At 39.4% G+C, this 16,007-nt stretch overlaps 1 protein-coding gene across 1 annotated transcript in view; it reads right to left on the reverse strand.

Moving 5' to 3' along the window:
* LRP1B (LDL receptor related protein 1B) overlaps positions 1-16,007 on the reverse strand; it is a 1,140,323-nt gene that overhangs the window by 197,061 nt on the left and 927,255 nt on the right. The window contains exons 47-48 of the mRNA XM_063429375.1: positions 12,046-12,165; positions 1,514-1,627 (exon numbers count right to left, since the gene is read on the reverse strand). Coding sequence (XP_063285445.1) covers positions 1,514-1,627; positions 12,046-12,165 — 234 coding nt within the window. The remainder of the gene's footprint in view (positions 1-1,513; positions 1,628-12,045; positions 12,166-16,007) is intronic.

The following is a 16,007-nucleotide window of genomic DNA, read 5'->3' on the forward strand; positions in this document are numbered from 1 at the left end:
AATGAAGATTTAAGACGGCTGTAATTGTAATATATCATAGTAAAAAAGAACGATTAGGCTTTGAAACCATCTGTGATCAAATAAAGCACTAAAAATAAGCTTTACTATGAAAAATACATTTCACATGGTTAGTATTAGTATACGTTCAGTATATCTATCTCTCTCTCTCTTTCTATATATATCGTTCAAGTAGAGATTGTAGCCGTATTAGTCCAGTGATGTTGATGTATTAGTCCAGTGATGGGGATACATGCATTCTTAATATCTTTCTTAAGGCAGCATGGGAAATACTTTGGATGGCAGAACAGAGGACCTAAAATTGGTCCATGGATTCATGGGCTATTGGAAACAATAGGATTATAAGGTATTTATGGCTTAAATGATCTAGACCAGTGGTTCCCAACCCAGTCCTCAAGTACCCCATTCCAGGATTTAGGGATTACCCAGTTGTGTCTAAGATGTTTTTAGAAAGAAAAAAAATACTTTAGACACAGCAGGGCAATCCATAAATCCTGGACTGGTAGAGGGTACTTGAGGACTGGGTTGGGCACCCCTGATCTAGAGAGACCTTAGTCCTAAAATTCCCATTCATGGTAACTATACGGAGCATTGGACAAACAATAAACAAGCATGTGTCCACTATCCATTTCTTACATCCACTAGGTGGCACCCACTGACGCACACTGATACATGCATTCACACACTCATACACAAATAAATACACAAATGCTTATGCTCAAAAAAATACATAACTAAAGTTATCTATGGGCTGTGTTATTTATTTTAAAAAATCGCAAGGGCTTTATTTTTTTAAATTTACAATGTCTGCCATGGACGCTGGCTATGACATGTAAAATAGATTAACCCCTTCAGTGCACTCATATGGCATTAGTGACCTGAGCTAATTCCTAAGCATGCCAGCACTTATATGGCATTTCCTTATAGGTGCCCAGGCACACACGAATGCACCCGAAATTGCCCAGAACACAGAATTGCAATAAAATTTAGTATGCTTTTTAACTTCTTCTTAAGCCCTGCTACATTTTACACTCAATAAATTCCTTCAATACTGTTTAGGGAATGAGGAAGTGATAGTTCCACTATAACAATGTTGAACTAACACTATTGAAATAAAGTAAAATTTTGGCTGTAATTACATAGCATTTTATAGCAAAACATTTTTAACATTTGCAATTTTGATTAACCCTTTAAGTTTATTGCTCAAACCTCTTTCCATGAAAAGGTTAAACAGGCACTAATACAATCAGTCATCACGATCTTTGTTCAATCATAACACAATAACTTACCTGGTAACGTTGTGTCCATTTAGAAAGTTGTAATATACCCGCAAACCGTAACACATATGCGTATATTTAAAACATTCATAAAAAACAATAACTTTGTCTTGGGGGGGGGGGGGGGGGTACGGGGGATTACTCAATAGAGTCATCAAATGTACATAGTAATATTCCAAGACAACCTGTATAGTTAGATTTACAAGTGCATTTCTTACTGCAGGTCTTTTCATCAGACGCATCCGAGCAATCAATCATCTGGTTGCACTGTGCGGCTTTTGTAATGCAAGTCCCATCTGTGCAGCGGAATTCAGTGGACGCACAGGTTGGAACTGTGGAAATGTTTACAGAAGGAAAAATTCACTATATATAAACACCTGTAGAATGTCATTTGAAATGTCCGTCTAACAGAAAATTGTGTCAAATGTCAAGCCATTATCCGGATATTTATAAGTGAGTGTCTAGATGGAAAAGTGTGCTGTATAATGTCCTTCATTACTTATTAACATGCACTGCTATTATAATATTGTTTTTTTTATGAGAAAATAGAATTATTATTTTTGGGGAGGGCTGGTTATCCCATTTTGTGACATTTTTCTTTCAATGTAAAAGGTTTATATTATGCCAAACTCACCGGAATTGCTTTAAAATAGTAACATTGTGAATCACAATAACAGATGGCAATGTTTTGTCTTCTAAGACCTTTGTAATGAATCATGTTTTAATCTGATCTGTGTTTTGTATCTTTTTGCAGTGTTTTAATTCATTTATATATTATTAAAAATAAATTACACTTTGAATACAGTAGCATATTAGCAACAAATTAGCACATTGTGTTTTATTTTTAGATTTCAGACCCCTTTTTATAAGTTCCCTTAGCAACAACAAGTTGTTTATTCACAGCTTTAAGATTAAAAGATTAATTAGCATCTTATTTGAATGAGGTACTTAGCAACATATAGCTGTGTCTACGTATTCAACATACTCAGAGTCATACTGACTGCTTGATTCATAGTGAGCAAAGTATTATAGAGTTCAGAGGAGGACAAAAAATAAATGTCTCCAATGTCCCTAGGACAGACAATGGGAACTATGTAATAATAAACTGGAAAAAAAGTACTTCTCTTTTTGGGCACTAGTAATTTCATAATCGAATAATCAAATCAGGTACATTAGATGGAACACTCAATATTGGAAATTTTGTTGTACCAACGGCCAATTTTATAATTACATTATTGTGACGGAGCTCCTCTGCTCAAGCTGAGTATATCCGCCAAGTATCCCTACTCTCCTGGGCAGGGCTGGTGCAAGAATTTTTGCCACCCTAGGCAAAGCCTCATTTTGTCACCCTTGACTCCGCTCCCTCCTGTAGTGTGTGTGTGTGTGTAGTGGGATGCAGGAGGGTGTGTATAGTGAATGAGGTGTACGTGTGTCTAATAAATGTAGAGTGTTTATATGGTGAATGCAGATTGTATGTTTGTGTAATGGATGCCGTGTGTGCAGTGTCTGTGTAATTTATGCAGTGTGTGTAGTGTTTGCGTGTAGTGTATATAGTGTAAAGTGGATGCTTTGTAAGTATAGTGAATGCAGAGTGTATGTTTGTGTAGTGGATGCAGTGTGTGTTTGTGTAATGAATGCAGAGTGTGTGTTTATGTAGTGGATGCAGTGTGTACAGTGGCAGTGTGGATAGTGCAAGGTTGAAGTGTGCAAAGTAGCAGTATATATAGCGTAAAGTGGCGGTGTGTACAGTGGAAGGTGGCAGTGTGTACGGTATAAAGTGGTGGTGTGTATAGTGTAAAGTAGCAGTATGTAAAGTGGAAGTGTACATAGTGCAAGGTGTCAGTGAGTATAGTGCAAGGTGGTAGAGTGAAGTGAGAAGTGACAGTGTGTATAGTGCAAGGAGGTACCTAGTTAAGAGTCAGGATGAAATGGATGAGATGAGAGGAAGCTGTGCAACATAGCATGCGTTGAGAAGGGGCCCAGTCAGTACCATCTTTTCTTTCCAGCTGCTTCTCACTGCAACTTTTCAAGAATGGCCTGCGTGCCATGCAGAGCATTGCAATATTAACCTGTGATAGGGTGAGTGCGGCAGTGTGAAAGGGGGTGAATGTGACAGAGTGATGGAAGATGAGTGTGACAGGGTTGGGGGTGAGTGTGAGAGTGCTAGAAAGGTTAGGTGACAAGATTAGTGAATGGTAATGTGATAGGGTGAGTGTAGAAGAGCCATAGGAGGTGAGTATGACAGAATAGGGGGAGTTAATGTGAGTTTTGTAGAGAATGCCAGTGTGTGAGAGGTGACATTGTGCAGAGAGTGACAGGGATGTATTTGTGTGCAGTGTTATTGGAATGCTGATATATATGCACTGCCACTTGCACAGATATGCACACTCACTCCGAAACACACAGATACACAGGAGCAAAGACACACAGGTACACATACACATTGAAACACAGGTACACAGGTACACATACACCCAGATATACAGACACACAGGTACACATACACACAGATATACACACATAGACACACAGGTACATATACACATAACAATTTACATGTTATCTATGGAGTGAGCCATAGAAAAAGCAGCCCCATCTCTCCTGCACCGCTAAAGCAGCCACATCTCTCCCACACTGGTAATGTGGAAACAAGACTTCCACAATACCAATGTCAACATTGATTGTTGAGAGTGCTGAGGATGTGCTATTTTTATTATATGTAACTTTATTAAATTAACGAACTCAACTCAACTAACTCGGAACTCAAAGCGTGCAGATACTGAAATCCAAATATATTTTTCCATATGAATATCCATCTTTGAAAGATTAATAAAATGATTTTAGAAAATGTTGAAAAAGAGACAATATTTATTTCTATGCAAGTTTAAAGTGTCATATTTTATCTGAACGCATTTGCATTATTTTAAAAAATTTCTTTGTATAGCTGTCTTTCAACGAACGCACTTGTCCTGCAATAGCAACGTGTGTCTCTGCTGGAAGGCTGCTTAAAATGTATAAAAGCAAATGTGCTAATTGAAAATTTCATGGTGTACATTATTCACTATTTCTATAATAAATTACATTTCAATCTGTTTGTCTTGTTTACAGAACTAAGGTTTGCCAAAATACATGAATACACAACCTGGTATATTTTGTCTTAACAAAGACAGCTGGCTGGTGAAGTTACTGTCTTTTTGTAGCAGATGTCCATATCCGCACTCAATTAACTTAGGACCCAGAATAGCAGTGTTGAAAAAAAAAAAAAAAACTAAAGAATGAAACAGTATACAGATAATTCTAACAAATAGAACATCAACTGCAAAGAGCTAGTGTTGCAGATACATTTTGGTTTAATTTAAAAAGATCTAAATTCTTTGGATGGATACTCAAAGGCAAGTTTGTCACTTGTTTTAAATTGTATTTAATGAATTATAGCTTTAGTATATTATTTAAATAACAAAAACTACTCTCTGAATACCATTTTTTCATTTTCTACAGAATTATTATCCATAATCCTTGGAATGGAAGATTGAAAAGTCTTCATCGCCTCCATTATCCAGTCTGTACAATCGTAGGAAATGTGGATGGGACGGTTTAAAAAAGATGTTCTGGTGCAGTAGATGTGAGCATTCCTCATCCTTCTCTGGAAACTGAGAAACATCACAGGGATCAAGAGTTTGTCATTAGCAGCATGATGGTTACCTCAGAAACTAGTGGTGTTTTTCCACATTAAAATTCCATATTTGGCATATTGTATTGCCCACCATCTTTTGCATACTCAATTAGTGGATGTTTCGAGGTTCCAAGAGTTGGAGCACCAAGAGCCTGAAGGGGACTGCTTTTGGATCCTTTCGGCATGCACATTGTGTTTGCTTTTTTTTCTAGTTTACCTCAGTTGTCAGCATGATGTTCTGGTCCTCACCTGACAGGTGTGCAATAGGTCTGAGCTGGAGTCGTTTTCCATAGGTTGTGACACAGATTACACAAGCTGTGTGTTTATCAGTGAGTTTTGCCACTCTATCAAAATAACTCTGGGACACTACTTAAAAATTAACTCCAATTGACAGTCCAAAGATGATAATCACTAAATCGAAATTGTCAAGTTAATGCAATCCATCACAAAAGCTTTTACATGGAAAATCATAGATATGCTCAATCTAAATAAAGGTCTTTTATGGATAGTTTATTAAATTAAAGAAAACAGAAAAAAACAGTGCAACTAGTGAATAGAGTTTGCACAAGATATCAACATACAAATGAACGTAACAATCAACAATATATGGCTTCGATACTGCTAAAGAACCCTATCCTGCTTCTATCACGAAATCTGGAGTAGCAAAAGATATGTTTTTCAAGTTAACGGTAATCTCCTCTTTACTCTAAGGTTACTGGTAGTGAAGTAGTGAAGTGAGAAAACAGAAGGGAGCTCATTCCTTATTGTTTCAGACTCTTTCACCGTGCATGGTGAAGGACATGCAAATACTCACACAACACTACCTGATGGGCTAGTGGTAATTAGCTAGTGAAAGATTATTGCTTTGAATGTTAATTATTTATTTGTTATGTATGATGTAAGTATGTTGGTATGTTGTATGGATCGATGATGACTTTTTTAAATTTAATTTGCTAAACATGCACCACATCTAACCAACCATATATGTGTGTGCGTAACAAACATAGAGAAAGAGCACTAGATGCTGCATCATAAAATGTATACATTGATGCTGATATTATGTTCTTTCTATGTGCAAAAGGGTTAAGTGAACATCTGCCAGAATTTCTGGAGTTTGTGAACAAATGAAACATAAGAGACGAGAATGTCTGCTTAGTCCTCATTGGACTCATTAGCATGAAGCCAGATATCACTGAATGTAAAATGGGGATGATCAGAAGAAAAACAGCAGGATATAGAAAGTAAATTGAGGGAAAATAAGGAAATTAGAGCTTTCCATGCATGTCATCTGGGTTATGATGTATGTATCTGGACAAGATATTTTAAGTTTCTGGAGAATGTTGAACTGATTATATTATTATTATTATTGGTATTTATATAGCACCAGCATATTCCGTAGCACTTTACATTATTATCAGAGGGGGAGATTTAACAATAAATGAGACAATTATAAAAACCTACAAAAACAATAGGATGAGGAGGACCCTTCTCAAACAAGCTTACAGTCTAGAGGAAGTTGGGTAAAAACACAATAGGACAGGAGATAGCAGTCAAACAATGTGGGTATGAAGCAGAGCTGGAGAAGAGAGTGGAGTTCTGCACGTTAGAAAAGAGCAAGGGACACGTATGTGTGGTAGAGGTTACTCTAGTAGGCCATAAGTTTTCTTGAAAGATTGGTTTTGAGGCACTTCTTAAATGGTTGAAGACTAGGGGAGAGTCTGATGGTGGTAGATAGGCTATACCAAAGGAAAGGAGCTGCACGCAAAAAGTCCTGTAAGCGTGAGTTGGCCATACTGGTGTGAGCAGCAGACAGGAGAAGGTCATGGGCAGAGTGGAGAGACAGAGAAGGGGCAAACCTATGGATCAGTCATGAGATGTAAGAGGGGCTAGACTTATTCAGTGCTTTATAGGTATGGGTTAGCACTTTGAATTGACTGCTACAGGATACAGGAAGCCAATGTAATGACTGACAGAGAGGAGATGTGTAAGAGAGGAAAATCAGTTTGGCGGCAGCATTCATTACAGACTGTAGCGGGGGCAGTAGGGCTACTGGTAAGACCAATTAGCAGAGAGTTACAATAGTCCATGCGAAGATTACTAGAGAATGCTCCTTTGTAACATCTTGCGTAACAAAGGGGCAAATATGGGCGATGATTTTAAGGTGGAATTGGACAACAGACTGGATTGAGGGCCGAATCACATATAACACCAAGACTTGTAAGGATGGGTTGATGTGGTTACCAGTAACTTGAAGGGAGAGTGAGAGAGGAGTATCAATATTAGTAAGAGGAAAGACAAGAAGTTCAGTTTTAGAGAGATTGAGTTTCAGAAAGCAGGAGGACATCCAATTAGAGATGGAAGAAAGGCAAGCAATGACACGTTGTAGGATGACAGGGGAGAGCACCGGGGAGGAGAGATATATATTGGCGTACAAGTGGTATTGGAATCCAAATGAGGTAATAAGTTTGTCAAGAGAGGCAATATAAAGAGAAAATAGAAGGAGACCAAGAACAGAGCCTTGGGGGACTCCAACCGAGACAGGATGAAGGGAGATGTGCAATTATAAAAGGAGACACTGAATAAGCATTGGGAGAGATAGCAGGAAAACCACAAGAGGACAGTGTCACAGAGACTTAGTGATTGAGTAGTTTGGAGAAGGAGAAAATGATCAACAGCGTCAAATGCAGCAGAGAGGTCAAGAAGAATTAGTATGAAGTAATGACCTTTGGATTTAGCTGTGATAATGTTGTTAGTGACTTTAATAAGAGCAGTCTCGGTAGAGTGGAATGGGTGAAAGCCAGACTGAGGATGAAGGAGAGAGTTGGAATTGAGGAATCAAGCCAGATGGGTGAAGACTAGTCTTTCTAGAAGCTTTGAGGAAAAAGCAAGTAGGGATATAGGACGCTAGTTAGAAGGGTAGGATGGGTCAAGAGAGGTTTTTTTTTAAGATGGGTACTACAGTAGCAATCATATTGTAATATTTCTATATTAATATTATATATATATATATGTGTATAATTTTTTTTAGTTTTTTATTATATATACATATTAACAGCTATTTATTGTTGATTGAAATGCAAGATGGGCCACATGACTTTACTTGTGAAAATATCAAGGCTACTTAAGACACTTCTACAGGCATCGTATTGTAATAACTCAGATCTCCAGTTTGTTGTGATTTGTAGGTGCGTTTTTACTCTTTTTTTGTTTTGGCATTAGTCTATTTATCATGATGTTTGGGGTACATGAGGGTATGGGATTTTAGTATTTAGTTCTAACCGAATTAGGATTAGGTAGTGGCACTTGTGAACTCTTGGAGTTTATGGCATTAGCTTTTATTATGCAAAGTGAGAGGATTATGTAGGGTCAGGATCTTTGTAGTTATTTAGAATTTTGAGCGAACTCGATCATTTCTATTTCAGTTCTGTCTACAGGCAGGGATTTAGAATCCCGAGGTAACAGGAGGCTATTTTTCTGTTCTATTCTAATTACACTTGTGGATCATAGGACAAGTGGGGATTATTCTAATCACTGGGTTGTGGCTGTTTTTCCTCTATTCCTCTTTTCATAGGAAAGGTAACATTTTCTGATCCAGTACCCTGCCTTTTCTTTTGCTCTATTTATTCCTCCCACCTATCACTGCCACTGCTTTATGGTGTAATAGTAATACTATGTTAGCTGGGATGTAGCACATCTAATAGATACTAAGTTTCAATTTACTGTTACAAGTAACTAGTCTTTACAGGGCTGCTTTATGTTTTAATAGTAATGTTTAGTTATCTGGGATGTAGCTCCTTAGTTTTAATTCACTGTTACAAGTAGCTAGCCTTTACAGAGCTCACTACTCCGACTTTGTCGTCTGGGAATCGGGGCCCGTGAGGGTGATTCATAGTCGGGTGTAAGATGCCCATTAGGTCGTACTAGGGTGCGTATTGCTCATGTAGTCACATAAACATGCTATGAACCATATGAAAACATAGAAAAACAATAAAGTAGGATCTTATACCTAATATGTCAACATAATGTTCTACTTACAGTGTGCTTTGCAAGACACTTGGATACACCCTGGTTTGTGGAGGTCATGCGAAGCCCCTAACAAGTGGGGTCGCTAGTGTTTGGTCTATTGTAAGTGCAGACTTTTTCTGGAATTTCGAACAGGTTAGCACAGCTAGTGTAGAGTTAGATTTTAGAAAAGAAGAGGTTAGGTTAAGGAAGAGCTAGAGACATAAGCATAGACTGTGATATCATGGTTCCTTATGTCATGGCTCCTTGTCCATTTTGTGGAATGAAAGGGGTGATATTGTCCATATCTCATGCACTGTTGGTGGCTTGGGTCTTCCGCTCCCATGGATCATCTCCTCTTTCAATTGTTGCCATAAAGGTGGTGGCCTCTGCCATGTCAGTAGCCTTGATCGGCTTGCCTGCTTTCGTGACCATATGGGAGCTAGGAGTAGTCCATCTGTAAGGTCTTCCTCCTGCAGCCATTGTATGATGGATTTTATAGTTGTTGTCCATAATACAGTGGAGCGGTGTAGATCTTGGAAAAATGAGTCTCAAAGTCCATAGGTGACTTATTTTGAGCAGCTCTCAGCAAGGCTTGTTTGTCTAGTCCCGCAGCATAGTATGATGTTCCTTGTGGCTGTTAGCGGCCCTTAGGGGATTTGGCGATATGGTAGGCTCCATAATTTGTGAATTTCTTGGCTTGTTTTGCCTAATGAAGTGCGGTAGTTCTTCCCTAGTCACTGTGTCCGAGACTCCCCTGATTTTTACGTTTTTCTGGTGGGATCTTTAATGCAGTGGATCTATTCTCAGCGACATGGCAGAGTGGTGCTCCTGTAGCTTTTTAACCAAGTCTTCCATTGCTGTAAGGTTGCTTTGCAGGTCGGCTATGTAGGAGGTCTGGATGCGGGTGGTGACCACCAGTACTTCTGTCCGCACCATGGCTATAATGCGATAAACAGCTTTTGTATTCTGTCAAAGAGATTATCAATGTCCTGTTTTGCTGCATGTACTAGGCTGGCTATGGTATATGAGGATCGTAGGCCTCAGTTTCGGCCTGCACCAACTCCTTGTGCTTTGGTGTGTGTTGGAGCAACGTGCCGATGTCCTGCGTTTCTTGGGGCATGTGCACCTGAGATTTTTGGGGCTTTTTACCCATCTCCTCCGGCTCTTGGAATTGGGTGTGAGCCAGTCCGGATCCCACAAGGCCACAAAGGCATGCAGTGTACTCCTCTGGCTGGCCATGTGGGAGGCCTTAGTAGGCTGGTGTTTGTGTTTAGCACACGGTTGTTGAAAAAACAGCATTGGTGTGTGCCTCTCCGCCTTCTGCAGCTTATACCGATCTGCAGGTAAGTTAATGCACGGCAGAAGTGCAGAAATATCACGAATTTCTGTGTGGGATCAGTGAAGCTCCAGAGATGTCATCTGTGCTGGTCTGGCACTAATCCCCGCCGTTAATGTTGTTTTTCATATATTTTCATACTTGTAGTGTGACACATTTTGGTTCTAAAACCTTTTTAATTTATTATTTAGATTCTGTACATAGATCTTTGGTTTCTTATATATGTAATCTTTAAGGGATATTCCTACATTTAAGTTTATTTCTCTAAGTAGTTGGGGACTGTATTATTGGTATGATTATTAAGGGGTAGGCTCCATTGCTGGAAATGTATCCCTCTAGGAGCACTATTTTTTTTTTTTTTTGCTTTGTAGCAAATTGTATCCTCATGGCCTCATTATTATGTGACAGTGTAATAGAAGTTGACATCAATTTATGGGTATGTTACTTTGATAGCATTACAAAAAGTAAAATTAAAATGCAAAAGATGTGCTGTTGTATGTATAAACATAACTTGTGTTTAGCACTCTGATTTATGTAGTTGGTGGTAAATGGAAATATTCTTATGACATCATTGTTTCTCTGTAAAACATCTTCATTGAAATATAATGTTTATTCAAGACATTACTCCAATGATAACATATTAACATGCAATCAAAGGTTGTGCTATGTTCTATGAGATAGATAAATGAGATTAATGAAGCTCTGTCACTTAATGGATCCCTAGGCTGCCGGTGCAACTTACCCTTTTAATAGATGCACCAATTCTGCTGGGTCTTCTTTTAAAATATAAACTAGGCCCAGGCACTCAGGATTGTTGCAGCTTTATTGGAACAAAAAGTGTTGGGTCTTCTTTTATGGCACTGACACCTTAAAGTGTCTGAGATAGAGGCACCCAGAAATGCAGTCCTCTCCCCTTCCCTTTTACATGTCCATTGCTTACACACATCACAGTTGACTCACGTGATCATGCAAGAGTCAACACTGACAATCTGTGATGCACCACTGTTAGAAGTGACGCAATGATGGAAGAAGCAGGTAAATATTAAATTGACCTACAGTGACAACGTTGACAAAGGACGTGGAGCCAGATTAAAGTTCCTTTGTCAACTTTTTGCCAACTTTTGCTGGTTATACCTAAGAGAAAGTTGTCCCTGATTTTCCATATATATAACTTTGCAAATAAATGTTATTTAAAAAAAAACAAAAAAAACACAAAAGTGACAGAGCTGCTATAATGTGAACTTTGCTATATCACAAATTATTAAGCTGACCGAGGACAGACACTATGGGCCAGGGGTTAAATCACCATATTTTTTTTTTTTTTATTGCACAAAGTTATCACAATTTAACTTGAAAGCGCAGGTGTCTACTGTTTAATACTAGTAATTTGTCTAATGATTGCTTTGCATTACAAAATATTATTCTGCAATGTGGAGAGAAATTTGAACTTAAACATTCTAGGCTTGGAATATTAAAAAAAAATTTATTTTTATACAAGCCAATGAAAAATGTTATATATTTTTAATAGCTTGTCTCGATTTTTTGTATCTGCTCCAGTAATGTTTGTTTTGAAATGTCTTCAAATGTATTGTGCTCACAGCGTCTGTAACCATTTTTCTGTTCTTCTCTACAAAAGATCTTGTATATATCCTCATTTTCCAAACAATTACATTCTAGAACACAGCCATTTGCCTGAGTAAACAGTTTAAGATTTTGCAGCAATAATCAGTGCTTACTTTTGCAGTCCAGTTCATCTGTGTTGTCACCACAATCATCTTCATCATTGCATACTTTATTGTTTGAAACACAGCGTAGATTGCCACAAAGCTTGAAGCCTTGATGACAATTTCGATTTTCTGGTAAAAGTAAAAAAAAGATTGTATTATATCCCTGCAGGTGTAATACTATTAAGAATAATAATGCAGAGCTATGCAGCAATTGTTAATTTAGAATATAAAAAGATTCACACAGCCAAAACAAAAACATTAAAACATTTATTATTATTATTGCCATTTATATAGCGCCAACAGATTCTGTAGCGCTTTACAATATTATGAGAGGGGATTTAACTATAAATAGGACAATTACAAATAAACTTACGGGAACAATAGGTTGAAGAGGACCCTGCTCAATCGAGCTTACATTCTATAGGAGGTGTAAAACACATTGGGACAGGAATTTGCAATCAAATAAGGTGGGCTGCCCTTTAGGAGAGGGCAAGAGACAGGTATGTGAGGTAGAGGTTAGTCTTGAAGGCCATAAGCTTTCCTAAAAAGATGGGTTTTAAGGCACTTCTAAAAAGATGCAAGACTAGGGGAGAGTCTGATGGCGGTAGGCAGGCTATTCCATAGGAAGGGAGTCGCACGCGAGAAGTCCTGCAAGCGCGAGTTGGCCGTACGGGTGCGGACAATGGACAGGAGGTGGTCACGGGCAGAGCGGAGAGACCGAGAAGGGACATACCTATGGATCTGTGAGGAGATATAAGAGGGGCTAGAGTTGTTCAGTGCTTTATAGGTGTGAGTTAGTACCTTGAATTGACTCCTATAGCATACAGGAAGCCAATGTAAGGACTGGCAGAGGGGTGAGGTGTGAGAGAAACGACTAGAGAGGAAAATCAGTCTAGCAGCAGCGTTCATTACGGACTGTAGGGGTGCAGTACGGCTTTTGGGAAGACCAATCAGGAGAGGGTTACAATAATCCATGCGGGAAATTACTAGAGCATGGACAAGCTCCTTGGTAGTATCTGGTGCAAGAAAGGGGCGGATGCGGGCTATGCTTTTAAGATGGAATCTACAGGATTTGGCAACATGCTGGACGTGAGGCTCAAAGGTGAGACCAGAGTCAAGTATGATGCCAAGACAGCGCGCTTGCAAGGATGGACTGATGTGGGTACCACAAACTTAAAGGGAGAGCGAAAGAGGAGGATCAGTATTAGAAGGAGGAAAGACAAGGAGCTCAATTTTTGAGAGATTGAGTTTCAGAAAGCGGGAGGACATCCAGTCAGAGATGGAAGAAAGGCAAACAGTGACACGTTGCAGGACGGCAGGGGAGAGGTCCAGGGGGGGGGGAGATATAGCTGGGTGTCATTAGCGTACAGGTGGTAGTGGAATCCAAAAGAGGTAATAAGTTTGCCAAGAGAGGCAGTATAAAGAGAAAATAGAAGGGGACCAAGGACAGAGCCTTGGGGGACTCCAACCGAGACAGGACGAGGGGAGGAGGTATTATTAGAAAAAGAGACACTGAATGAGCATTGGGAGAGATACGAGGAAAACCACAAGAGGACAGAGTCACAGAGACCAAGCGATTGAAGAGTTTGAAGAAGGAGAGCATGATCAATGGTGTCAAAGGCCGCTGAGAGGTCAAGAAGAATTAGTATGGAGTAGTGGCCTTTGGATTTCCCTGCGCTCAGGTCGTTAGTAACTTTGATAAGGGCAGTCTCTGTAGAGTGGAGAGGGCGGAAGCCATATTGAAGGGGGTCAAGGAGAGAGTTGGAATTGAGGAAATGAGACACACGGGTAAAGACAAGTCTTTCCAGAAACTTTGAGGAAAAAGGGAGCAGGGATATGGGACGGTAGTTAGAGGGGGTGGACGGGTCAATGGATGTTTTTTTTAGTATAGGTATTACAGTGGCATGTTTAAGGTCAGCAGGGACGATGCCAGAAGAGAGAGAGCAGTTGAAGATGTGTGTTAAAGAAGGCACGAGACAAGTGGAGAGAGATCTGATAAGGTGAGATGGGACAGGATTGAGAGGGCAAGTGGTGGGGCGAGAGGAGCAAAGAAGAGCGGCCACCTCTTGATCAGTAGCCGGGGAGAATGTCTGAAGGGTAGGAAAGGCATGATCTATGTGTGGTTGAGAAACAAAAAGGCAAGGAGGGGAGAATTCTTTCCTTAGTTGTTCAATCTTGTCAGTGAAGTAACATGCAAAGTTATCAGCAGTAAGGTTAGTTTTGGGGGTGGCCACAGCAGGGCGAAGAAGAGAATTAAAGGTGTCAAAGAGACGCCTGGGGTTGCGGGAACATGAACTAATGAGAGAGGAAAAGTAGGACTGTTTGGCAAGGACAAGGGCTGCACTGTATGAACACAATATGAATCTATAATGAAGAAAATCTGACTGGGTGCAAGACTTCCTCCAGGAGCGTTCAGCACAACGGGAGCATCTTTGCAGGTAGCGCGTTGATTTAGTATGCCATGGGGGCGGGTCCTCCTCGAGGTGCTTGTTTGGAGTGGTGCTGCAGCGTCCAAGGCAGATGTAAGAGTAGAGTTATATGTGGAGATGACCAGTGAAGGACAGGAGAGGGAAGGGATGGACAGTAGTCGTGAATCAATGTCAGCTGACAACTGAAATTTTCATTGATGTATGTAATCAAAAATATTATACAAATGTGTGGAAGAAGTTTAGTCATTTTGCATCCATCTTGTCGCAGGTGACATGTGACAGATGGAGAAGTGGTACTCATGGAATCTAAAAAATATTAGCATTTCTCAAAAAATAGCTTTGCAATATTGTTTGTGAGTTTCACTATTAAAGCAGATTTGCCATTATGTGTTTTAAAAAAAAAAAAAAAAAATGTTACACTGCCTAAATACTCTGTTGGGCTTCTGCTGAAATCAAACTGTATGCATAAGGCAAATAAGGTATCACTTTGTTTTTTGTTTTTGTGAGTGCCTTTGAAAACAATTCAATATCATATAATAATATTAATATAATTTAAATAAGCCTCTTCCTACTCCCCCTTACCCCCCAACCCACCCAACAAGGTACCACCATTTGGAGCAATCACCCAGGAAACCAATAGCATTTCTCCCATCACTAACACTTTGCACTTCAGTCTTGGTAAATCTTCCCTGATAAAGTGTACAAACCCCTAAGGAAAATAATCAACTTATATATCACTATCCAATGTTAAAGTCAAACTCATATCTACTGTTGTAAAAGGAAAAGTATAAAATGTCTTCTCATATACAAATACATGTGCAAGAATGTCTCTGTCATAGTGTTTGGTCCGTATTAAAAGCATTTTTATTCACATAATGTTCTACTACATAGGTTGAAAGTAGCACTATACTAAAAAAAAAAAACATTCTCATAAGGTTGGTAACATTATTGTATTTCTTTCTGTAACAAAAATAGTACAAATATACTACAGGGATCAAAATTTCCACTTGCCTAGTAGGCATTGGAGAGTAACAATTAAAGGACCACTCAATGAGCTCAATGAAGTGGTCTGGGTGCCAGGTTCCCCAAGTTTTAACCCTGCAGCTGAAAACATAGCAGTTTCAGAGAAACATTGAGTAATGCTTTCCTAGGGGCGGGTTTGAATGCGCACGAGCCTCAGGCCGCGCATGCGCATTCGGCTCCACTCGGGAGCTGACGTGGATGGAGGAGGAGAGGTCACCAGTGCCAAGGGAGCCCGGCGCTGGATTAAGGTAAGCAAAGAAATGGTTAATTATTTGCCATGGAATGGGGCCCTAGTCACCTAAATCGAGACTAGGGCTTTATAGCGTTAATACATATTTTTATTCCTAACTCTATAGTATTCCTTTAAGTTCTAGCAAGTTGAAATGCAACCCCAGTAAGTGAGCAACAGACACTCCTGGTATTCAGTGATAAGTAATTTTCAGGTCTGTTAGGATGTAGGACTAATTTGAGCACTGTATATGCTGAATGCTTAAAGTGATACTCCACTGCCCAAGTACA

Source organism: Pelobates fuscus, chromosome 8, assembly GCF_036172605.1.
Source record: "Pelobates fuscus isolate aPelFus1 chromosome 8, aPelFus1.pri, whole genome shotgun sequence".
In the NCBI taxonomy this organism is placed as follows: Eukaryota; Metazoa; Chordata; class Amphibia; order Anura; family Pelobatidae; genus Pelobates; species Pelobates fuscus.